The following is a 21879-nucleotide window of genomic DNA, read 5'->3' as shown; positions in this document are numbered from 1 at the left end:
ATAAATACATCGACATTACATTACAACAACAATTTTCAACAGTGTATATCCAAAACAGCCTGACAATTTAAGCACTTATAGGAAGTGCTTAAATATATGTGAAGCTTGGGAGGAGTACCGCTTCTCCTTGTGGAGAGCATCAAGTAGACACAAGGAGACTTACAGGCTGTGTGATGCTCCTCTGGGAATTTTTGTATGCAAATGCAAGAAGATACAATGCTACCTTCCCTATAAGTTAATGTTCAACCTTCTAACAGGCCTTACAACATGACTAAGGATATAAGACATACCAGAATCGTCTCCATAAGGAGAAGATAACCATGTACCAGGGTTATTACCTAACATCAGTGTTCAGTAGGGTTTGGGCTGGCTGGATTCCTGTGACATGAGTTGGGAGGGGCACTGTTTCTTCCTTTGAAGAGGGCAAGTAGGCAAAAAGAGACATATAGGCCATGCAATGCTCCTCTATGAAATTTAGTATTTCAAAAGGAAGATGGTACAATGACTCTGCAGCGCCATCACCACACTGACAAAGGAAGTGGTAACTCCAAATTGACAAATTTTTATTTATTCGTACATTTCCAGGGGGGACAACAAAGAAACACAGAATTCTAATAAAAGATGCTCCAATATACATATATTTATTAAAGCAGACTTATCAGGAACCTAGACTTTTGTTCCTCCCAACTCCAACAATTCAGTGAACTGCAGCATGCTCAATAGGAATTATAACACTGTTCATTTGGGTGACAACCCCTATGGCCACTGAAATGATTGTGAAGTACAGGGGCATTCCAGCCATTAACATTTCTAGTATCACCATAACGTAAGGAGTCCAAAAAAATCCAACCCCCTCCATCTGACATTCATCAACTATCCCGTACCTAAACGACTATTATCTGATATGTGTGAAATACCTCTTTCCATTTGTCCCAGGGAATAACAATGAAAGTGCATAAAATGAGCAGTCACCATATTTAGCCACGACTAATTGACCCAAGATTCTTCTTTTGAGTCCAATAAATCTGGCATTTTTTTTTAAAACCTTCTGTTTTGCCCATACAAGAAAGCAAAGTAACAATGTGTTATAGATGCAAACATGCAGGTCATAATGTGCAGCGCTCCAAGAAAAAAAGGCCAGGAACATTTCAAATGGCTTTATAGAAACTTTCCGCTTAGTGTAGCATGAAACTACTGTACTTAGAGATGACCTCGTATTCATAGTCTACACGCTCAGACTCCTGTTTATTGATTATCTGAAATCCTAGCAATCATTGTAGCTTTTCTCTTTGCTTGTTTTTAGGTCAGTGTAAAAAGATTGTGCCGCCGGAGTCTGGTTCCTTCCACATTGTGTACGGAAATGGCTCTTCAGTTGGGACAGTAATCATGTTTCAGTGCTCTTCTTCTTATCAGTTGGTTGGAGAAGGTTTAACGACCTGTATCTGGAGAGGAAACAACACCTTGTGGACAGCTGGAGCTCCTTCTTGTAAACGTAAGGGATCATTTTTTATTCTTTTTTTTTTTTTTTTAAATCAGTCATTTTATAGTTTATTTTTCAGTAACAGAACTAAAACTAGTTGTTTCACTGTTGACCTTGAGCTTTATATTAACACTCCAGCATTACAGTTAAGGTTATGCTCGAATGAAACCTAATAATTTTTTTAATTAAGTAATTTTGCAAATAGTCGTAATAAAAAATATCTTACCTATGTATATGACTCCTTTGCAGACCTAGGTACCCCAAGGAGCAATAACACCATAGAGGAGTGCGTTTGTGATCAATGTAGGTTCCTATATTATAGGTTATAAAGCAAAATGTGATTGTTCTCAGTAAGAGGAACCAAGTAATCTTGTAGATATGATACCTTTTAATGGCTAACAAAAATACATGATGTTATAGTGAGCTTTTGAACCTACTCTTCCCCAGGAATAATGGAATAGATCCAAAGAGGCATGCATATATATATATATATATATATATATATATATATATATATATATACACACACACATATGACAAGGCACAGACATGATGTGATTAATTTGCACTTGAAAAAATACCAGAACAGGATGAGTAGAGAAATAAATAAATACTTAAATAGTCCACTGATGAAGTTGGAAAAGTTTTATGGCCTCTGAATTAGTGTTAGGGGTCACCAGGCCAGAGTGTTACCTGTGCTATGGATTTCTCATACTTCCCAGTCACGCATGAATCCGCTTGAAGAATTTAGGCCTCTATTGAAAGTGTCAAAGGTTGTTATAAACTTGTACTTCCAAATTTAAATGGCTTTGTGATTTTTTAAATTGCCTTTTAATATGGTGACTTTCACATGTTCAATGTTGTGTCCGTGACTAGAAAAGTGTTCCGCCACAGGTAATTCTGTCTTTCTCTCTTTAATTGTGTGGCGATGAGATCTCATTCTCGCTTTCAGTTTTAGTCCTGCTTCCCCAACATAAAGGCCCCCAACAGGACATTTACTGCACAGCATCAGGTACACAACATCAGACGTGGAACATGTGACTGTCCCCAGGATCTTATAGTCCTGCTGTGTGTTCACAGTCAGTACATGTGAGCAGGTCTTACAGCTCTTTACATTGCAGGGATAAGTTCTTTTTGTGTGTAAGAGGGCAATGCACTCCTGATTATAAAGTTCCTCAAATTTGGATGTTGCCTGTAACATAGGAGGAGAGGGTCCGGGAATATGGTTTTCAGGGTAGGGTGTGATGGAGTGTCTTTGCGGTTTTCCTTAGTACCTCTAGCAATGAATTGTAGGTCACTACTAGAGGTACACGTCCGTTTTCTTCCTTCGCTGTGTATTGGAGTAGTTGATTTCCGGGTATCCTGGTGGCTCTGGTGATTTGGTCATCAACTGAGGTGGGATGATAGCCCTGGTTTAAAAATGTCCTTTTAAGGGCTTAGTCAGACGGGCGTTTTTTGCCGCGATTTGCGCATGCGCATGCGTCCGGCGATTTTTTAAAACCATTGCTTCGCAATGGTATCGGACACATGAGCGCTTTTTATGCGCTCGTCCGAAAAATTATAGAACAAAAAATTGCAGATCGCACCTATCTGCGATCTGCGATTTCTGTTCGCTTCTGTATATGCGCTCAATGGGGCCGGCGGCAGCAGCGCCGACCCCATTGAGAACATATAGAAGACAAATCATTCTTCTCTGCCACAGCTGTAACAGCTGTGGCAGAGAAGAACGATTTTTGCCCATTGAATTCAATGGAGCGGCAATACAGCCGCTCCATTGAAAGCAATGGGCTGCCGGCGTGCGCAGGGTGAATTGTCGGGAAGGGGTTAAATATATAAACCCTTCCCTGCAATTCATGCTAAAATGTGTTAAAATAAAAAAAAATTGTATACTCACCTTTCCGCTGCAGCCAGAGTCCAGCCGCGGCCGCTGTCAGTTCTCCTGAACTGCTTCTCGGCACTATTCAGCCGGCGGGGCTTTAAAATCCCCGCCTGCTGAATGATCTGCCTCTGATTGGTCACAGCCTGACCAATCAGAGGCCGGTTTCACTCACACACCCATTCATGAATTCATGAATGGGTGAGTGACTGCTGCCTCTCAGCGCTGAGCCAATCAGGGGCAGGTCTGACTCACATCCATTCATGAATTCATGAATGGGTGTGAGTGAGGCATGCCTCTGATTGGCTCAGCGCTGAGCCAATCAGGGGGCAGGTCTGACTCACACCCCCTTCACACCCACTGCAGGACGGCCGCTCGGAGCTGCCGGCAGAAGGTGAGAATGCAATTTTTTTTTATTTTAACACATTTTAGGATGAATTGCAGGTAAGGGCTTATATATTTAAGCCCTTACCGACAATTCATCCCGGGCTCGCCCGCAGCGCATTGCTTTCAATGGAGACGGCTGTATTGCCGTCTCCATTGAATGCAATGCGCTGGACAGCTCCGGCCCGTTTCTAATGAAACGCGGCTAGGAGCAGATTTTCGGGCGATTTGCGGGCGACTTGCGCGCACCGGTCACGCGATTTGCGGATGCGCATCCGTCATGCGATCCGCAAATCGCGGCAAAAAACGCCCGTCTGACTAAGCCCTAAGATGGTATAAATGTTCCTCCCTGTCTATTGGGTTATAAAGCTACATGATGCAGATATAGCAGAGTCATGCATCAGTCCCCTTCAGATTACATAAGCCTTCTTTGCTCCCTCCCCCTTCCTTCTTCTAATCCAGACAATAAAAGTACAGACACTGTATATTTTGGATCATTTTGGCCACAGCAGCCATTTTGTTTGACAACATTAAACAATATAAAAAAATCTTATCAGCATTCTATTAAATAGAAGGGGAGGTCCTTGGAGCTGCAAAATCTGGTGCTTAAATTAATTATACAGTAAACTTTTTTACCCCCAGCAGCACCCACCAGCTTGGAGGCACCAATAACCACAGTAAATGACTAATTTTTGAAAGGCTACCGGCTCTGAGGGACTCCCACAAAAGCACCAGACCCAACTACAATTATATAGGATCAAAGGGGAAGTAGTGAAGATGAGGCCATACACACCTGACTCCCTCCAACCAATTTTGAACCAACTCCAAGGACCCTACCACCTGCCAACCACTGCCATTACAACATATAACCTCACCACAAACCAACCTTTGATTCAATATTCTTTGAAAAATTCCCTATAAACCTTTAAATTAAACCTCTAAAACAAGTATATGGTGAGAGGGTTTTGCAGCAAAATGACAACTCCTTCTGGGGTTTTTTTGACAATAAGTGTATAATGTTAACTTATATCTATCTCAAAATGACACCTAAAAAAACCAAGGGACCGGTGCTGACTTGGTATGCCATCTACAAGCAATAAAAGTTCGACCATTTGTGGTAATCAATTAGACCCCTTTGGATGATCCATTTACATCCGAAATTGGATTCGTATTCAAGGGGTTAATGTCCATAATGAAAAAACCCTCTTTAAATAAACATGCTGTTTATGGAGCATTTTATTAAAGCATAAGGTGGATAAGGGAAAGATGTTTGTTTTACATCGCTGACTCATCGGTACTCTACCCATCTGTCGCTGCTTACTGTAGTACACGATGCAGGAAGGTTAAATGCAGATCAGTAAAAATTTTGAGAGTAAAAAAAAAAGCGTAAAAATGAGAAAAACAGCATATTAATAGCACAACCATTCAATCTACGATTGAGTAAATGCTAAAAGACTGTCTATAAGAAGCAGGTTCACTTTGATGCAGACGATTACTACTTATTATAGAGCGCACACCGCCTGCAATTAAATATTGACTATATAGAGTAATAACATGGTGGCAGGGTTCTAGGTATGGACATAGTGCAGTAGCAGTGGAAAACCCAGTAAATTCTCAATCTGCTGACATCACAGCTCAAGTAGGAACTTTCAAACGTTGATCCAGGGATTATTCTGACTGTCAGTATGGAGGCGGGAAGGAACTTTTCCCCCAAATAGGCTAAATTGGATTCTGCCTCATTGGGGGCTTTTGCCTTCCTCTTGATCAACTTTTGGCCCCAATCTCTGTATGTGCTCTTTGGCTAGCACATAGTGTTAAAAGGGTTTTCCATGCAAAATACTATTGATGATTTATTATCATAGGCCATCAATAGTTGATCGGCTGGGGTCCACTGCTTGGGACCTCGGGCAATCCCTGCTGTAAGTGCTGGGATACATAGGAATGAGGGGAAGCTGTTGCTCTGACCCCTGTCAAGTGGCCAGCACTTGTAACTGCAGTCTGGGGTCACATTAAAATCAATGGCAGCTTTGCCTGCAGTTACAAGCACCAGCCATTAGACACAGCTCCAATTGCTGTGTATCTCAGCGCTGACATTGGGTGGTAGGCCCCAGCCAATAAACTGTTGATGACCTATCCAAGAAAATATTCCAGATACTATCCATTACTCCACCTCCACCAACCTGAACTGTTGACACCTTGCAGGAAGCGTTCATTGATTCAGGTTGCTTGTGCCAAATTCTGACCCTCCCATCAGCATGGTGCAACAAAAATCTGTATTCACCTGACCAGGAGGTACTTTTTCACTGCTCAATCATTTGATTATTGCACTTTTTCCCACTGGAGTTTTGCTATTCTATTTCGCTTAGGCCGCCTGTCCATGGGCGTAGCGATATCCCACCATAGAGTTCCACTGCAGGAGCCGCCGCCGGGGAGCACTTTGGCACCGTGATTTTCCGCTCAATTTTCCGTGATGAATCTATCTATAATGATAGGCTTATCGCGGATGATCGCGGCAAATCGCAGCATGCTGCGATTTTTAACGCGAGCGGAAAATCGCAAGCACTTTTCTGCTCGTAGACATTTGTGCTGCGCTTTCCATAGTTATCCTATGGAAATCGTTCACTGCGTTACCCGCGTGCAGATTATCCCCACAGGAAACGCAGCGAGAAATCACCCGTGGATAGGAGGCCTAAGACAGCATTTGTACTCAAACTTGTCATCTGCTGATATAGTCGATCTCTGCTAAGAAATGACAAGTTGTGTGTATTCGGACATGTTAGTTGGAACACTAGATTGTTAGAGTGATTCTTGACATCCTCCTCTGACCCCTTTTGTTAATAAGTTGTTTATGTTCACAGGGATCCCCTATAACTGATTGTTTCAACAATGTTGCATGAGAAAATCCCATGAAGTTGACAGTGTATGAAATCCTGACCCCCAACTACTCTAGCACTAATGACCAGGCCACATTCAAAGTTACTCAGATCACTCAATGTTCCCATTCTAATGTGGATTCACAGTGAAACTGATTAGCAGATAATTTACTTAATTAGTTGCTGCACTCTAGGGACATGGGTCTAATTTCCATACAGGGAAACTCCAATCATAAAAGGGCTGATGTCTCTAATGAAGTGATAAAGTGACCAGAGTGTGTATGTACTGTATATATATATATATATATATATATATATATATATATATATATATTAGTGACATCTAGGGAATTTGTCACTTCTCAGGATCGCCATCTTTCCTCTACCTAGATGGGTGTTTGCACCTCAGTAACCAGGTCCATGCTAGATTTGGTGGTAAAACTTAGGAAGTCCATTTTTATTGCAGCATAAACAAAAACAAGGGTAACAATCTTTCCACGGTTGTTATAGTCACAGTATACAAATGCTTTAAATGACATAAATCGTAGCTGTCTGGCTACTAACTGACATAGGATTCTCTCCTATCTAACACAGTGGCTTAGCGCCACTACACGTCATAGCACTATCCAGCAGCATACCCAACCGGGTGTCAGTCTAGGGGGTCCTTCATTGTCAAACTCGTTGCTGTACCACAGCCTGGTCTACCATGGACCTCAAGCTTTCAGCCTCCTTCCAGCTTCTCTACAAAGGGAGTAGCTTCAGCAGCAGCTCTGCTCTGGCTTTCATCAGCCAAACTCAATATGTCTGGAGGTTTTAACTCCTTCAAACACTCCCATACAGCTTTCCCTGCACATTAGCACCTCCCCATGCCTGTTCTTAAGCCCCCTGCAGGCTATTCTGTGTACTGCCTTGCCACATATTCCCCCCTGCATCTGATAAAGGCAGTAGGGCCTATCACAGGACCTAATCCTGGGGTCAAAGCTTCATGCTCGGGGATCTCTACATGTTATGTTCTCTCTACAATGCTCTTCATGTTATATGAAACTGAGCACCCCCTCATTGTCTTTCAGCGTCTCTACAACCTCCATGCCATTTTCTTAAGCTTGCAAATCCGCTGACACAGCAGCAGGTTTTTCAGTGCCCGCCATCTCTTTTGGCAACTCTTCAGTTGCTCCTGCACATCATGCAGTTTCTGAATATCTTCTTCTCTACCATTGTTTACAGGAGTGATTTGTTGCTTCAAGACTTTAGTTTTCACAAGCTATTTGCCTGAAGCTCCCAGGCTACCTTCTAAGCATAATTTGGCATACTTTGTTGTTTGTAACTCATTTTTATGATCCTTCAAAAGGGTCTTCATTTCTTCTACTGACTGTTGAAACACACTCTTTGACTTTTCTTGTACCAGAGTTCTCTTTTCAGCATCCTTCTTGGTGCTCACCACGTCTTGCATTTCCACGCGTAAACGCTTGTTAAGCAGTTCTACTTCAGCCCTCCTTTCAAGGGCCTCTTTCAGGGTGTGTGGTAAGATGAGCACTTTGGTTTCTTTTTCACGAGCCTCTGCATCAGCATGGTCATGTTCGCTCGCATCTTTTGCAGAAATGGTGTTCTCCTCACCAAGCAACTCAAACTTCTTCTGTTTCTTCTCTAGGTTGGACACAATCTGACATTGGTTATCAAGTTCCCCACTAATATCTTGTATTTTCCACTGACATCTATTTTTAGTCTTCTCTAGTTTATCATAAGCAGCTGCTTTTTCTTCATACGGCTGATTTGTAGCTTCAAATTATTTTTGAATTTTTCTCTTCTGCTCTTCAACAGAGTTCAAGGACGCAGTATTCTTCTCCATTTTTTCTTTCATATCTAACACCTGAGCCTGAAATGTTGAAATCTGCTTTGATAACATTTTCTTGCTTTCTCTATCTTCCTTTAGTTGCCCACAGAATACATTCCTCTCATCTTTCATTTGTTTCAGCCCAGTATTCAGATCAAGCTTGACTAATTTCTTCTTGCATCAATTTCTGAGAATTTTGAATCTGAGCTTCTAATTCCACCTGCAGTCTGTTCACCTTCTCAGACAGCTCTGCCTGTAATTAGTCACATTCAGTGATTTTTATTTGTAGCTCTTGGAGTTGAGTCTCTACCCTTTTTCTCTTGTGTTTAGAGTCACTCTTGTCTTGCAGAAGAACCTTTACCTCATTGGTCAACTCATTACTCTCCCTTTCCAGAGCCTGTTTAGTTTGCCCTAGGTGTTTGGATAGTTCCACCATAGCTTGTGCATGTTTCTGTCAGATCTCCTACACTTGGGTTTCATGCACTTTAGCTTTCTCCTCTTAGATTTTCTTCAACTGGGTCACCTCTAACTCCATTTGCATTCTGAGATCTTCCATCTTCTTATGGGCTTTTGAAAGCTATCCCTCATATTTCTTTTTTTCACTTCTAAATTCTTCCAAGTCTTGCATACAAAGAGCGGTTTGCTGTTCCAGTAACAACCTGTGATCAGCTTCAGCTTTAGCTAATTTTCTGGGATGCTCATTCTCTTTTAATATGACCTCAGTTTCTGACTTCAACCGTACAAAGTCATTGATGGTAGCTTCCTTTTTTAACTGCCTTGCATATCTTTTATTTGCTGCATGACATGTTTCTACTGCAATCATTTTGTCTTTCAAAAGACTATCCATGTTAGCATGCATCTATATAGGTTTCTCCTGAACTCTGTGCAACTGCTCACCTTTCCTTCTATTTTGGACCTTATGGTCTTCACTGACTACATCTTCTGTCTTTGCATTTTTATTTCTATGCTCTACCACTAGAGGCACACTTGAGCTAATTTCCACCTGGGCTGTGGCTGAATTCCTCTACTAGCCTGTTCACACTCTGCATTCACCTGTGCAGATTGTGGCAAATTTTCACAAACTTTAGACATTTCATACAACTTATGACATGAGACTTCTGTGTCTGTTAGGAAAAAATTTCTGCAACCCATTTTTATCAAAACTCTTTTCAGACATGTCTTCATTAAACGCTAATGCACATTGTGCAGCATCCACTGCACCATCCTGCAAAGCAAACCTATTAAGCACATCACATGCCCTTGTATACAAGGCATACAAGCACCTTTATGTGCATATTGGAAAGTCATCTGCCAGCGTGAGTAAAAGAAATGAAAAAGTAGGGTGGAGCAAGACCCAGTGAGGGTGGTGGAATATTTATGGAGTACAAAGAGCTTTCAATGATTGAGTATTTTGAATGGTGAAGGTGCTGCCAACCAGATGCCGCTCCACCAGTGTGGGCGTGAGTGTAGCGAAAAGGATGTGAAAAGAACTGGTATGGAGGCGCAACCCTATAAGCTACTAGAAGATGTAGATCAAAGTCCAATGTGTGATGGTGAAAGCACCTTTAAAGCACTTTTTTTCTCCCCTGCCCTCCTGCACACAGGACCTCCGACACATCCAATACATCTTTGGCGTTGTGTCACCCCCAGGCATCCTGTTGTCCTGTCCAGCTGAACTGACGATGGGGTTCTTCCCCGAAACGCGTATTCTATTGCTGGTTTTTAATTTGTGAAAAAATAATAAAAAAGAAGTGCTCTCACCATCACACATCTGCAAACGTGACACCTGTAATGACAGCAACTTGCCGCCGTATCGCATCTTTGAAGGTATCAATTGTTCGCAGCTTTTTGTTGTATAAATGGCCCTTCAGAAAAACCCACAAAAATAAATCAGATAGCGTCAGGTCCAGTGATCCTTAAATTCACAGATTTTTAAAATTAATCATTCATCGAAATAACTTTCAATTTTCCCCATGTTTGCTTTAGATGTGTAACATGTTGCGCCATCTCGTGGAAAGTAACCTTCCGTTAATGTATCATCTGTTAAGTCATTTTTTACCCATTAGTGACTACAGGATTTGGACAGTACACGTTTTTCACCATACTTATTACCAAATGGCCTTTGACATTGTTTAAATGAACCCATTCGCCAGTAGTCATGGACAATAAGCACACACTGTGGAGCTGAGTACATCTTTATGGCACGCTGAGTTGTTATGTATTGGAAAACTCCTTTAAATATACGTATTCTTGCTAATAGTCCCAGTAATTGAGATTTTGCAATCTCCTAAAACTATACATATTTCATTGTTATGGTACTTAAATGCAGTGTAACACTCCCCGAGCCTTGTACATACATAATTTATACGGTATTTATCACTAGCGTCTTGGCTTGCTGTTTCCAATCAATATCTGTCACCAGGTAGGCTCAAGCATTAGTGATAAAAATAATATCACTCTAAAGAACGGCCTTAAAGGACGCCATGTAGTTTAATAGTTTGAATGACATCCAGAATTTAACATAATTGTTCATGCAGAGACTGGAACGGGGGGATTGAACTATGACTTAATGATTAAATGGCTCTTCCATTCGGTGTACTCATTCATAATTTATCTCACTTTACAGCCTTATCAAAATACGAGACCTTTGGATTTAAAGTGGCCGTTATTGCCTCCATTGTGAGCTGCGCCATCATTCTGTTGATGTCAATGGCTTTTTTGGTCTGCTGCCTTGTAAACTGTGTGAAGAAAAGTGAGAGGCGGCGATCAGCAGAAAGGTGAGATGGACTGCAAAAAGTGTTGGAATTTTTTATTTTCATTGTTTTTATATATTTTTTCCAGTGCCACAGTAATAAGACCTATGAAAGTGTCCTAACTAGAGATGAGCGAGCACGCTCGCTTAAGGCAGATACTCGAGCGAGCATGGGTCTTTTCGTGTAACTGATTACTCATCCGAGCAAATGTGGGGGGGGGGGGGCGGCGGGGGTGAGTGGGGGTGAGCCGGGGGGAGAGAGATCTCTCACTCTCCCCCCCGCCGCCCCCACCGCATTTGCTTGGATGAGTAATCAGTTACTCGAGAAGACCGATGCTCGCTCGAGTATCTGCCTTAAACGAGCGTGCTTGCTCATCTCTAGTCCTGACAATGATGGCCCATTGACCCACTACACTTTCCATCACTGGCTTTCCTCTTCTTTTCTCGATTAGCAGGGATCATAGTAGGGTGTCAAACTAATTTTCACCAAGGGCCATATTAGTCTTATGGTTGCCTTCAAAGGGCCAATTGTATGAACAGCTTCACAAAATTTGCGAGCACAATACACAGAGAATAAAACCCATTGCTTTAAATGGGCTCATACACATTTAACCTTTCGCCCATAATGGCACCAGTAATAATAGTGACCCCCCACGGTGGCCCCAGTAATAATAGTGACCCACCCCACCCCCCTCCACAGTGGCCCCAGTAATAATACTGACCCGCATAGTAGTCCCAGGGATGCTGCCCGGCCAGTGGCCAATAGCAACACCACACTTTCCCCACTGGCCTCTGGCTCACCCAGCCTGCAGTTCCAGTCTACTGAGTCTGTGACTGCTGAGCTCTCATCTCGGGCAGACACTGAGGGTGGTGGTGGGGGTGAGGTCAGCGGTCACAGACTCTGCACTGTGCCATTGGACCGAAGCTGCAGGCGGGGTGAGTATAAATCCTGTTGATGCATGGTCAGCGGGCCACATAATCATAGCCTTTTAAATGTGGGCGGCGTACACATATAGCGGAAATGGTATGGAGATCTGTACCAAAATTGGCGTCAAAAACTGCGGTAAATTTTTATTCAGATCCGCAGCAAACTTCACCCCTTTAATGGAATGGTTTAAATCTGCTGCAGATCCACATCAAAATCTGTACATTGTTGGGGATTTCGTTGTCGATTTTCCCCTAGATGTGAACCTACTCTTACACAGTTTGCATAACTCATATAGAAGTGAATTAGAGTTTTAGAAACAGCGTAGCACAGCAAACTACACTGTTTCTGTAACCTCTGAATTGCTGAATTAACATAGTTCATTGTGTCACGGTGTTTCCATAAATCCCATTGACTTCTATCGGAGTTATGGAAAGAACATAAAACAGCCAGTTGAGCTGTTACCATACCGGAGTATGAGCACTAGTGGCCATGGTGGTGATATAGGATGTGGTTGGAGGAACCCCATTCTGGCAATAAGTATGGTTTTCAGAGGTGTGACCTGCATCTGTTATCGATCCAGGGTGTATATGCTAAATAATTCTGAGATGGGAATATTCATTTACTTTGGTAGATTGGACAAAACAGGCAATGTTTGTAATTAGTATTATTTAGAAAATGTTTCCGGCATCTAGATGTTGCTGTTACCTATTGGTTATTGAGTCGGTCTTGGTGTTCTTTAGGGCAGGTTCACACAATAGAATTTTCATGCAGCTTGTGATGCGTATTCTGCATATAAATCTGTGTGAAATGCTCTTCCCATTGATTTCGATAGGAAATCCACATTGGGGCTTTTACCCACTAGTGTTTTTTTTTACTGCAAATGTCAATAGGACTTTCTAATATTAAAATTGCATTGCACAAAAATCGCAAGTTTGCATTTCTGCGATTTTTGTGCGATGTGATTTTAACATCAGAAAGACCCATTGACATTTGCAGTAAAAAAACGCAGTGATATCGCAGCATTAAAAAAACACTAGTGGGTAAAAGCCCTTGCTGTTCGAACGGTGTGGATTTCCACGCGGAATAAAAAAGTCACAGGTCACTTATTGAAGTGGGTTAGATACAGATCCACAGCCTATCTATCTGCTATCATATGCTTTTGCCCACGTACCTGCGCATTCTACTGTACTTCTTTGCACTGCCAGGCCCGTTCACATCGGCGCGAGATACATCCACGCCATTATTGAACCAGCTGAGCAGCCTAGTTAGTCCCCGGTGTTATCAATTAACACCACAAAATTGCACAAAGCCTTGGGTGCGCAAATGTAAATAAAAATAGAGCATTGTCGCATATTTTTTTCGCCCAATGGAAGTATGCATTGCAAAAACGCTGAATGTGAGGAAACCCATTCAAATCAATTGGTTGTAAGGTCAGCGTTTTTTGCAAGCGATTTTGCGCGTGTGAAAATGCACGCAAAAATGCCTGTGTGATGGAACTCTTAAAGGGGTTATCTTTCTTAGCTAACATAGCTGCTATGGGAAAATTGCTCTGAACAAGGTAGCTGGGTGGGCTGAAACAGCCAAGCACGACTGGGTTACATTGTTTGTATAAATGCAGATACTGTAGTAACTTGGAAGTAATGGAAACAGCGTGGCTCGTTGTGCTATGCTGTATGTGTAACTCCCATTGACTTCTGTAAGAGTTATGGGAACAGTGTGGCTCGTTGTGCTATGCTGTCTGTGTAACTCCCATTGACTTCTGTAAGAGTTATGGGAACAGTGTGGCTCGTTGTGCTATGCTGTCTGTGTAACTCCCATTGACTTCTATGAGAGTTATGGAAACAGTGTGGCTCGTTGTGCTACGCTGCCTGTGTAACTCCCATTGACTTCTGTAAGAGTTATGGGAACAGTGTGGCACGTTGTGCTATGCTGTCTGTGTAACTCCCATTGACTTCTGTAAGAGTTATGGGAACAGTGTGGCTCGTTGTGCTACGCTGCCTGTGTAACTCCCATTGACGTCTGTAAGAGTTATGGGAACAGTGTGGCTCATTGTGCTATGCTGTCTGTGTAACTCCCATTGACTTCTGTAAGAGTTATGGGAACAGTGTGGCTCGTTGTGCTATGCTGTATGTGTAACTCCCATTGACTTCTGTAAGAGTTATGGGAACAGTGTGGCTCGTTGTGCTATGCTGTCTGTGTAACTCCCATTGACTTCTGTAAGAGTTATGGGAACAGTGTGGCTCGTTGTGCTATGCTGTCTGTGTAACTCCCATTGACTTCTATGAGAGTTATGGAAACAGTGTGGCTCGTTGTGCTACGCTGCCTGTGTAACTCCCATTGACTTCTGTAAGAGTTATGGGAACAGTGTGGCACGTTGTGCTATGCTGTCTGTGTAACTCCCATTGACTTCTGTAAGAGTTATGGGAACAGTGTGGCTCGTTGTGCTACGCTGCCTGTGTAACTCCCATTGACGTCTGTAAGAGTTATGGGAACAGTGTGGCTCATTGTGCTATGCTGTCTGTGTAACTCCCATTGACTTCTGTAAGAGTTATGGGAACAGTGTGGCTCGTTGTGCTATGCTGTATGTGTAACTCCCATTGACTTCTGTAAGAGTTATGGGAACAGTGTGGCTCGTTGTGCTACGCTGCCTGTGTAACTCCCATTGACTTCTGTAAGAGTTATGGGAACAGTGTGGCTCGTTGTGCTACGCTGTCTGTGTAACTCCCATTGACTTCTATGAGAGTTATGGGAACAGTGTGGCTCGTTGTGCTACGCTGTCTGTGTAACTCCCATTGACTTCTGTAAGAGTTATGGGAACAGTGTGGCTCGTTGTGCTATGCTGCCTGTGTAACTCCCATTGACTTCTGTAAGAGTTATGGGAACAGTGTGGCTCGTTGTGCTATGCTGTCTGTGTGACTCCCATTGACTTCTGTAAGAGTCATGGGAACAGTGTGGCTCGTTGTGCTACGCTGCCTGTGTAACTCCCATTGACTTCTGTAAGAGTTATGGGAACAGTGTGGCTCGTTGTGCTACGCTGTCTGTGTAACTCCCATTGACTTCTATGAGAGTTATGGGAACAGTGTGGCTCGTTGTGCTACGCTGTCTGTGTAACTCCCATTGACTTCTGTAAGAGTTATGGAAACAGCGTGGCTCGTTGTGCTATGCTGCCTGTGTAACTCCCATTGACTTCTATGAGAGTTATGGGAACAGTGTGGCTCGTTGTGCTATGCTGTATGTGTAACTCCCATTGACTTCTATGAGACCTATGGGAACAGTGTGACTTGTTGTGCTTTGCGGCATGTGTTAGCCAGTTTCACACGAGTGATAAAATCGCGTGATTTTCACACAATGGGAGAGTTAGTAAAAAAGCAGATTTATGAAACCAATGATTTTCAGTGGTTTGCTTCACATTAGCAATGTTTTTATTAATGCGATGTTGCCAGAGAAAAAATCATAGCATGCTCTATCTTTCTGCGATGTGTGTTTGTTTTTTGTTTATCACCCATGTTTCCCTATGGAGCCTCCTTTTTATCGCATCGCAACACACAAAGTCCTATTGACTTTCGCAGGTGGCAGCGATGTGAGATTATTCTTAAGAAAAAGCATCGTCTAAGCTCAAAAGTCACAGGAACAAAAATGCAATCACTCGTGTGAAACTAGCCTAATTCCCATTGACTTCTATGAGAGTTATGGGAACAGTGTGGCTCGTTGCGCTATGGTGCCTGTGGAACTCCCAGTGACTTCTATGAGAGTTATGGGAACAGTGTGGCGAAGCTTGCTTGGCTCTTTCCGTAATCCTGATCATCCCAACCCATCTCATACAGCCAGGCTGGGGATAGTGAGGGCCACATCTAGAGATAGGACTTATAGGGTGCAATACCATAAAAGGCAATACAATAAAAACGCATTGCAATTTGTGCTTTGCAATTTTTGTGCGATGCGTCTTTAACATTAGAAAGTCCTATTGACATTCGCGTTAAAAAACATAGCATAAAAAAAAAAGGGAGGGGATGGGAGCCCTAAGGCTGCTGTGGAAAGATACTCCGCTCCGGTGCTTTCACAGTTCCTTGCAGAACTTTGTTTGTCTAGGATTCTGTCTGCCACCGGACCCTTTAGGAGGGAGCGTCACTCGCCGATGTAAAAAAAAGTGAGTCTAAGGCCGGCTTCACACAGACGTAAGTGAATTTACGCGCACATCTGTGCTATGAGCGTTGCGTTGTTGTTTGTCTGTGCAGATTTAATGTATCTTTGTGTGTTCATGCCCTGTGTATTTGCACATGCGAAAGAAAATGCAAGCATACTCCCTCTGATTTTAATGGCCAGTTGAATTCAATATGGGCTAATTGGTGCATAATACACACCAAAATAGGACATGCTGTTTTTTTTGCACAACCGTAATGTGCACAGATAGGCACGCGACCTGCTTCACCCAAGTGTAAGCGTATTTGTGCACACCTTAGCATAGCATTTTCGTGTAACGAACAATGCTTTTTCTGCGTGCACATCGGCGTACATCGATGGACCGTTTGCGGCCGCAAGGCATGGTCATGTAATAATAAGAAGAATCTTTATTTATATAGCGCCAATATATTCCGCAGCGCTTACAAAGCAGGGATGAAACAAACAAAAGCACGGTTACATCTAGTAATTAGTTGATGGAAACAATAAAGGTGAGGGTCCTGCTCCAACGAGCTTACATACTACAAGTAATGGGGTGATACAGAAGGTAAAGGGGCTGGAGAAGTGCACGGTATGGCGGGGTGGAGAGTGAGGGATACTATACACAGATATGGTCAGACATTAATCCGTGTGATGGCTGAATCGATGTGACTGTAGGTTGATTGCGGCTAGCAGGAGTTGCAGTCAGTAGGACAGGGAGCATGTTATCAGGCGGAGTACAGAGGGGGTTGGTTTAGGGGATGTGGTATGCCTCCCTGAAGAGGTGCATTTTTAGGGTACGCCTGAAATTCTGAGTCAGAGATTACCCGCATAGTTTGGGTAACATGTTCCAGAGGACTGGTGCTGCTCTGGAGAGGTCTTGGGGGCGGGAATGAGAGGTTTGAGTCAAAAGGACTCACAAATCTCCCACAATTTTCCCAGCTGCTTGAAAGCGGCCTTAAAATCAAATTGAGGTTTTTTTTTATTCGGTATATTCGCAAAACTGCTGCAATTTGCCAAGATTAATTTAAAAATAACTATAAAACTGTGATTTAACTTGGCCAACCGTACTTTCAAAATCACCACCGTGCCTGGAAGTGAGGTGCGTAGTGATTGGCTGGAGTTTACATGTGGTTACTTATGCACAGTGAGAGCAGCAATCTGATTGGTTGATAAGAACAACTACTCCACATCTGCACTTCACTAGTTTTGATGAATCTCCCCCATTATGCTTTATTTCAGACTCATTTCTGAGATTTCTGGCCATCTGTTTGTATCATTAAGCAAAATGTTTTTGTTGCTTGATGTAATACCGCTCTCCTATATCTATCCACACAACAGCTCTGCGTTACATCCCAGGAGAGCAGAAACAATCAGGGGTAATAAAGCAAGAACGAATCTATAAAGAGAAATTGATGTCTTTAATAAAATGTAGCAGGGGGCACATCCAGAATAAATATTATTATGGAGTTTTCCCTTCTCTGTTGGATATAAATACAGTTATAGGGAATGTGCGGTAATATTTATGTGAGCCCTCCATCACGTAATAATGAAATGTAACTGATTATTTGAAGCTTATACACTTCATATAGGAAGCGTCGGCATACGATTATTTTTGTGCTGACTCAGTAGTTTGCATTATCTCCCTGGTTACCACTAGAATTGGTTCTCTTACTATAAAACCTGACACCATGAATTAACTATTGCTACTCGGGAGCTTCACACAGTACTGTAAATGCTTATGTAGTCTCCATTTCCTGGATGTCAGCAGATTTGCCTGTATGTTGTATATTGGTGTCTCTCAGAGCCAAGCACCCCTTACGCAAATAAATTATACCAAAATACCCCTAGGGCAATGATCATGCGTTTGCTCTACATACAAAGCACACCTTGAAATCATTGCAAATACTCCCTAGTAGTGGTAGTGGCTTTCAAGGCTTGATACCGCCGGGTGGTGGGTGGCAGTTGGTGGCTTCAGAGGACGAGGCGGATTACCGTTCATGTATAATTTTTAGGGGCTGTCGATAAAAAGAGGTGGGACTGATATTAGGTTCATCATTTAAATCTAGTGTCTATACGCAGGGGGTCTGGGATCGGTATATAGGAGTCTGTTTCTACTATGGGGTCTGTGTGCTGGAGGCTTTTACATGGTTCTATCAGGGCATTATGGTGGTTTTGCACCAGAAAACTGTTGTAGAAAAGTCACAAAATTTGACGCAAAGGCTGATTTGCACAAAAATGTTGTTCTTTTCTGCCTTCTGCACTGGCTTTGCCAATTTCGTGAAAAGTGGACAAGGCTTCTCGGGAGGGTGTGTGACAGACATGTATAATTTATGCCTGAAAACAATGAAATATATGCTAGAAATGTATACCAGGTCTGACACCAAGTTTGACCTGTGTTGGTGCCGGAGGTGCAAGGATGCGCCTAATACATGAAGAGGTGCACGCCTCTTCATCTATCAGATGCATTGTGTACAGGAGGACATTATACTAAGTCTGGCAGTGGACATGTGGGTGTATAAAAAAAAACAGCTATATCTTTAAGTTTGTATTCGTTTTGGAATCTGCTGAAAGGTGTCATATGTAATATTTGTGATTCAGATGTCATTAGTTGGGGGTGCATCCTATATAAAAGGGCAGGGCAGAAGTAAAAGATTTTCTCAGCGTGCTGCATGCACCATTTACTGTTCTTCACTTCTCCGCGGAAGCCAAGACATATTGGGGCAGATTTACTATTCAGCAGCTTTCTGCACATCTATTATGTGCTTTTTGACACTTTTGGGGACTTTTTCTGGCTTGTCTGAAAATAGGGCCTGGCCTAAACCGTGCCAAGAATTGTTCCAAATTTCAGAAAATATTTTGACATAAACTAAGCCAACTAATAGGTGTTCAAAACTTAGACTATAACACTCTTAAAATTCAACAGATTTATCATTCAGCGGAGTTACTGTGATAATCTGGTACATATGAAGACTGTCTAGTCTAAGTTTACACAGTATTAGTAAATAAGCCCCAATGTTGCATTCATAAAATAACAGATGTCAATAGTGCCACCGCCCAACAAAGTTTATTAACTTATAATGGGGTCCATTGGAGGACCTACATGGTGTCTTTTGGTAAGAGGAGCACTGCAAACTGGGATATTCTTCATGTCAAATCCAATGAAACTGATTGCTTCCTTGGGGGTACTCAGTAGGAACTCTCAGCACTAGTGGGTATATGGCTTAAAGGAGCACAAACTTTTATTGCTTTTACTACTGTTGACGACCACTAGGAGTCTCTCTTCCAGCTTCTCTTCAATCCACTGTCAGTTATTAGGTACAGAACCTCTGTAGTAACAAGGACACCGGGAGCTTTCCTTAGCAATGAGGGAGGAGCTATCTTCACAGGGGCACTCCTCTGCACTCAGAGACTGCAGGCTGACAAATCTGCAGATAGTGTGATAACATTCTCCACATTCGTTGCCTCTTTTGTGTGTGTGTTTGTGTACATTGGGTTTAATTACTTACCATTTGGCCAGAATACCTGAATTGTCCTGGGAGAGCAGAATACTGGGCATTCACATGCTTCCCCTTTGCAGATTAGACCATAGACTGTGCAATGCCGCCTAAGAAGTAAGGGCAAAGAGGTACAGGACAGTGAACTACTGGAAGAATACTAAGCTTACTACATGCCTCCTGTATGAAATTAGATTGCAAGCAGCAGGGCAACAAAAAATGAGGAAGAAGACCTGAAAATCAAAACCTACAGACATGAAACAGGGTACAAATGCAGCATCCGAGGAGCAGACCCTCAGCCAAGGAGACAGCAGGATAGAGAGAAAACCTTGTCACGCGGGCTCTACCGTCTCCTCTGTAAGTGAAACTCGGGACCCGACCTCATTACTAACAGGGGGAGATCACAAATGGGGTAACAGTGGTTACATGAAGTCCTGTTTGTAACTCGTGACGCCAATGTTACATCCTCTGCAGTGAATGTTTGTAGATGGAATAAAGTAGTCCACGCACACAGAGTGTCTTTTCTGGATTAAACTGTTCAGTTCTGTCTGTTTACTTGAACGTTGTTAACAAATCACAATAAGGCAGTTCTTACAGTGGTGAAGCAGCGAGGATTCATGGGGTATTTGTACATCCGCAGGCGTAGTTATCTGCAGGAACTCACACTCCCGGGAACTCTCTCACTCCTGTCAATCAGTGAGTTTCTCGCTCTCTAGTGGTCTCTCTATCCCTCTGGACACACACATTTTTTTTCCTGGGTCCGGGCTCATGCACTCCTTGTGGCTAGTGGCTATGTGTAGTATCCTTGGAAAGGATAGGCCCAAGCAGGAACAGCAGAGCACCTTTCGGACTCCTCCATGTCTCACTAACTCTTACTCTGTCTTAGGCCTCATGTCCACGGCAAAAATGTAACTTTACAAACCTCGCGGGTCTCCCACATGCGTAATCCGCGCCCATAGAGAATCATTGGGCACCCGCAGGTAGTTAAATACCTGCAGATGTCATTTTCCCTGGCGTGGGGAACGAATGCGTGGGAAACAACCACAGCATACTCCATTTTTGTGTGGTTTTCTTCATGGACGGCTCCTGCAGCTTACATTGAAGCCAATGGAAGCCATCCGGATCCGCAGTACAGATGCAGCTGTCACTGCGTCTGTACCGCAGGAAAGCAGGAGTTTTAATTATAATGGCATGCTGCCGGCGTCCCGAGCACATCCGCTGTGCAGAAGAAAGAAGATCCGACTGCCATAGAAGAGAGCCCCGCAGCATGCGGACAGGTGAGTATAAATTATTTTCTGGCCTCATGTCTGTGGGCCAGGTGGAATTCACTGCAGGATTCTGCACAAGGAAACTGTGCTGGCCTGTGGACATGAGGTCTTAGGGCGAATGCCCACGGACGGATTTCCGCCGCATGCGATGCGGCGGAAATCCGCGGCGTTGCAGCAGAGGTATTAGGTTTCATTGAACGTAATAGCTCAATTTTCACACTGCGGAAACACAGGGATGCTGTAAAAAGGTTGGAATACATTGTTCTGGAGACATATACCATGTATCCTCTGAGCTACACATACTACTGGATAAGAACACGAGTTACTAACATTTGTACGTAAAATACAAACAGTAAATATGTGCCCCTTATGACAATTTTTCTAACTTCTATTCATCCATTATAACTGTTTCTGGAAAGTCTGAGTGACAAATAATATGCCTACTATTACAGGTTGTCATGCAGCTTTCTATGACTTGAATGGAAAATTGGCCTAGGTATGCAGGGATATAGGAGTTGAGGATTTATGGCTGCACAAGACTCTCCTAGATCTGTTGTATAATGGATATCACCGACTCCCGAAGGACTTCTCTGACTTTTAATGGGGTCTGTCAGGTTCCATCATGGTGTCCATTATTTTGACAGGAAGAATAGCTGTGCCTACACTGCTGTTCTTCCTATCAAATATGATGGAATTTGTAATGGAGGCTCCAATGCAAATCTGAACAGTCTTAGAGGAATCTGTGAAAGCCGTGTGATGACCCCCGGGGGGGCTATAATGGTGGTCATGCTCATGAACACATATTTCCAACTATTTGCTCACATTTTCTTTG

At 42.9% G+C, this 21879-nt stretch overlaps 1 protein-coding gene across 2 annotated transcripts in view; it reads left to right on the top strand.

Annotated features, from left to right (window-relative positions):
- SUSD3 (sushi domain containing 3) overlaps positions 1-21879 on the top strand; it is a 113705-nt gene that overhangs the window by 76233 nt on the left and 15593 nt on the right. For both annotated transcript variants that reach the window (XM_066594592.1, XM_066594593.1), the window contains exons 2-3: positions 1304-1492; positions 11071-11221. In XM_066594592.1, the coding sequence (XP_066450689.1) occupies positions 1304-1492; positions 11071-11221 (340 nt within the window). The remainder of the gene's footprint in view (positions 1-1303; positions 1493-11070; positions 11222-21879) is intronic.

The sequence above is a fragment of the Eleutherodactylus coqui genome, chromosome 3 (genome assembly GCF_035609145.1).
Source record: "Eleutherodactylus coqui strain aEleCoq1 chromosome 3, aEleCoq1.hap1, whole genome shotgun sequence".
NCBI lineage: Eukaryota > Metazoa > Chordata > Amphibia > Anura > Eleutherodactylidae > Eleutherodactylus > Eleutherodactylus coqui.
The sequence above is the reverse complement of the archived record's forward strand: the minus strand, read 5'-3'. Positions and strand labels throughout refer to the sequence as shown.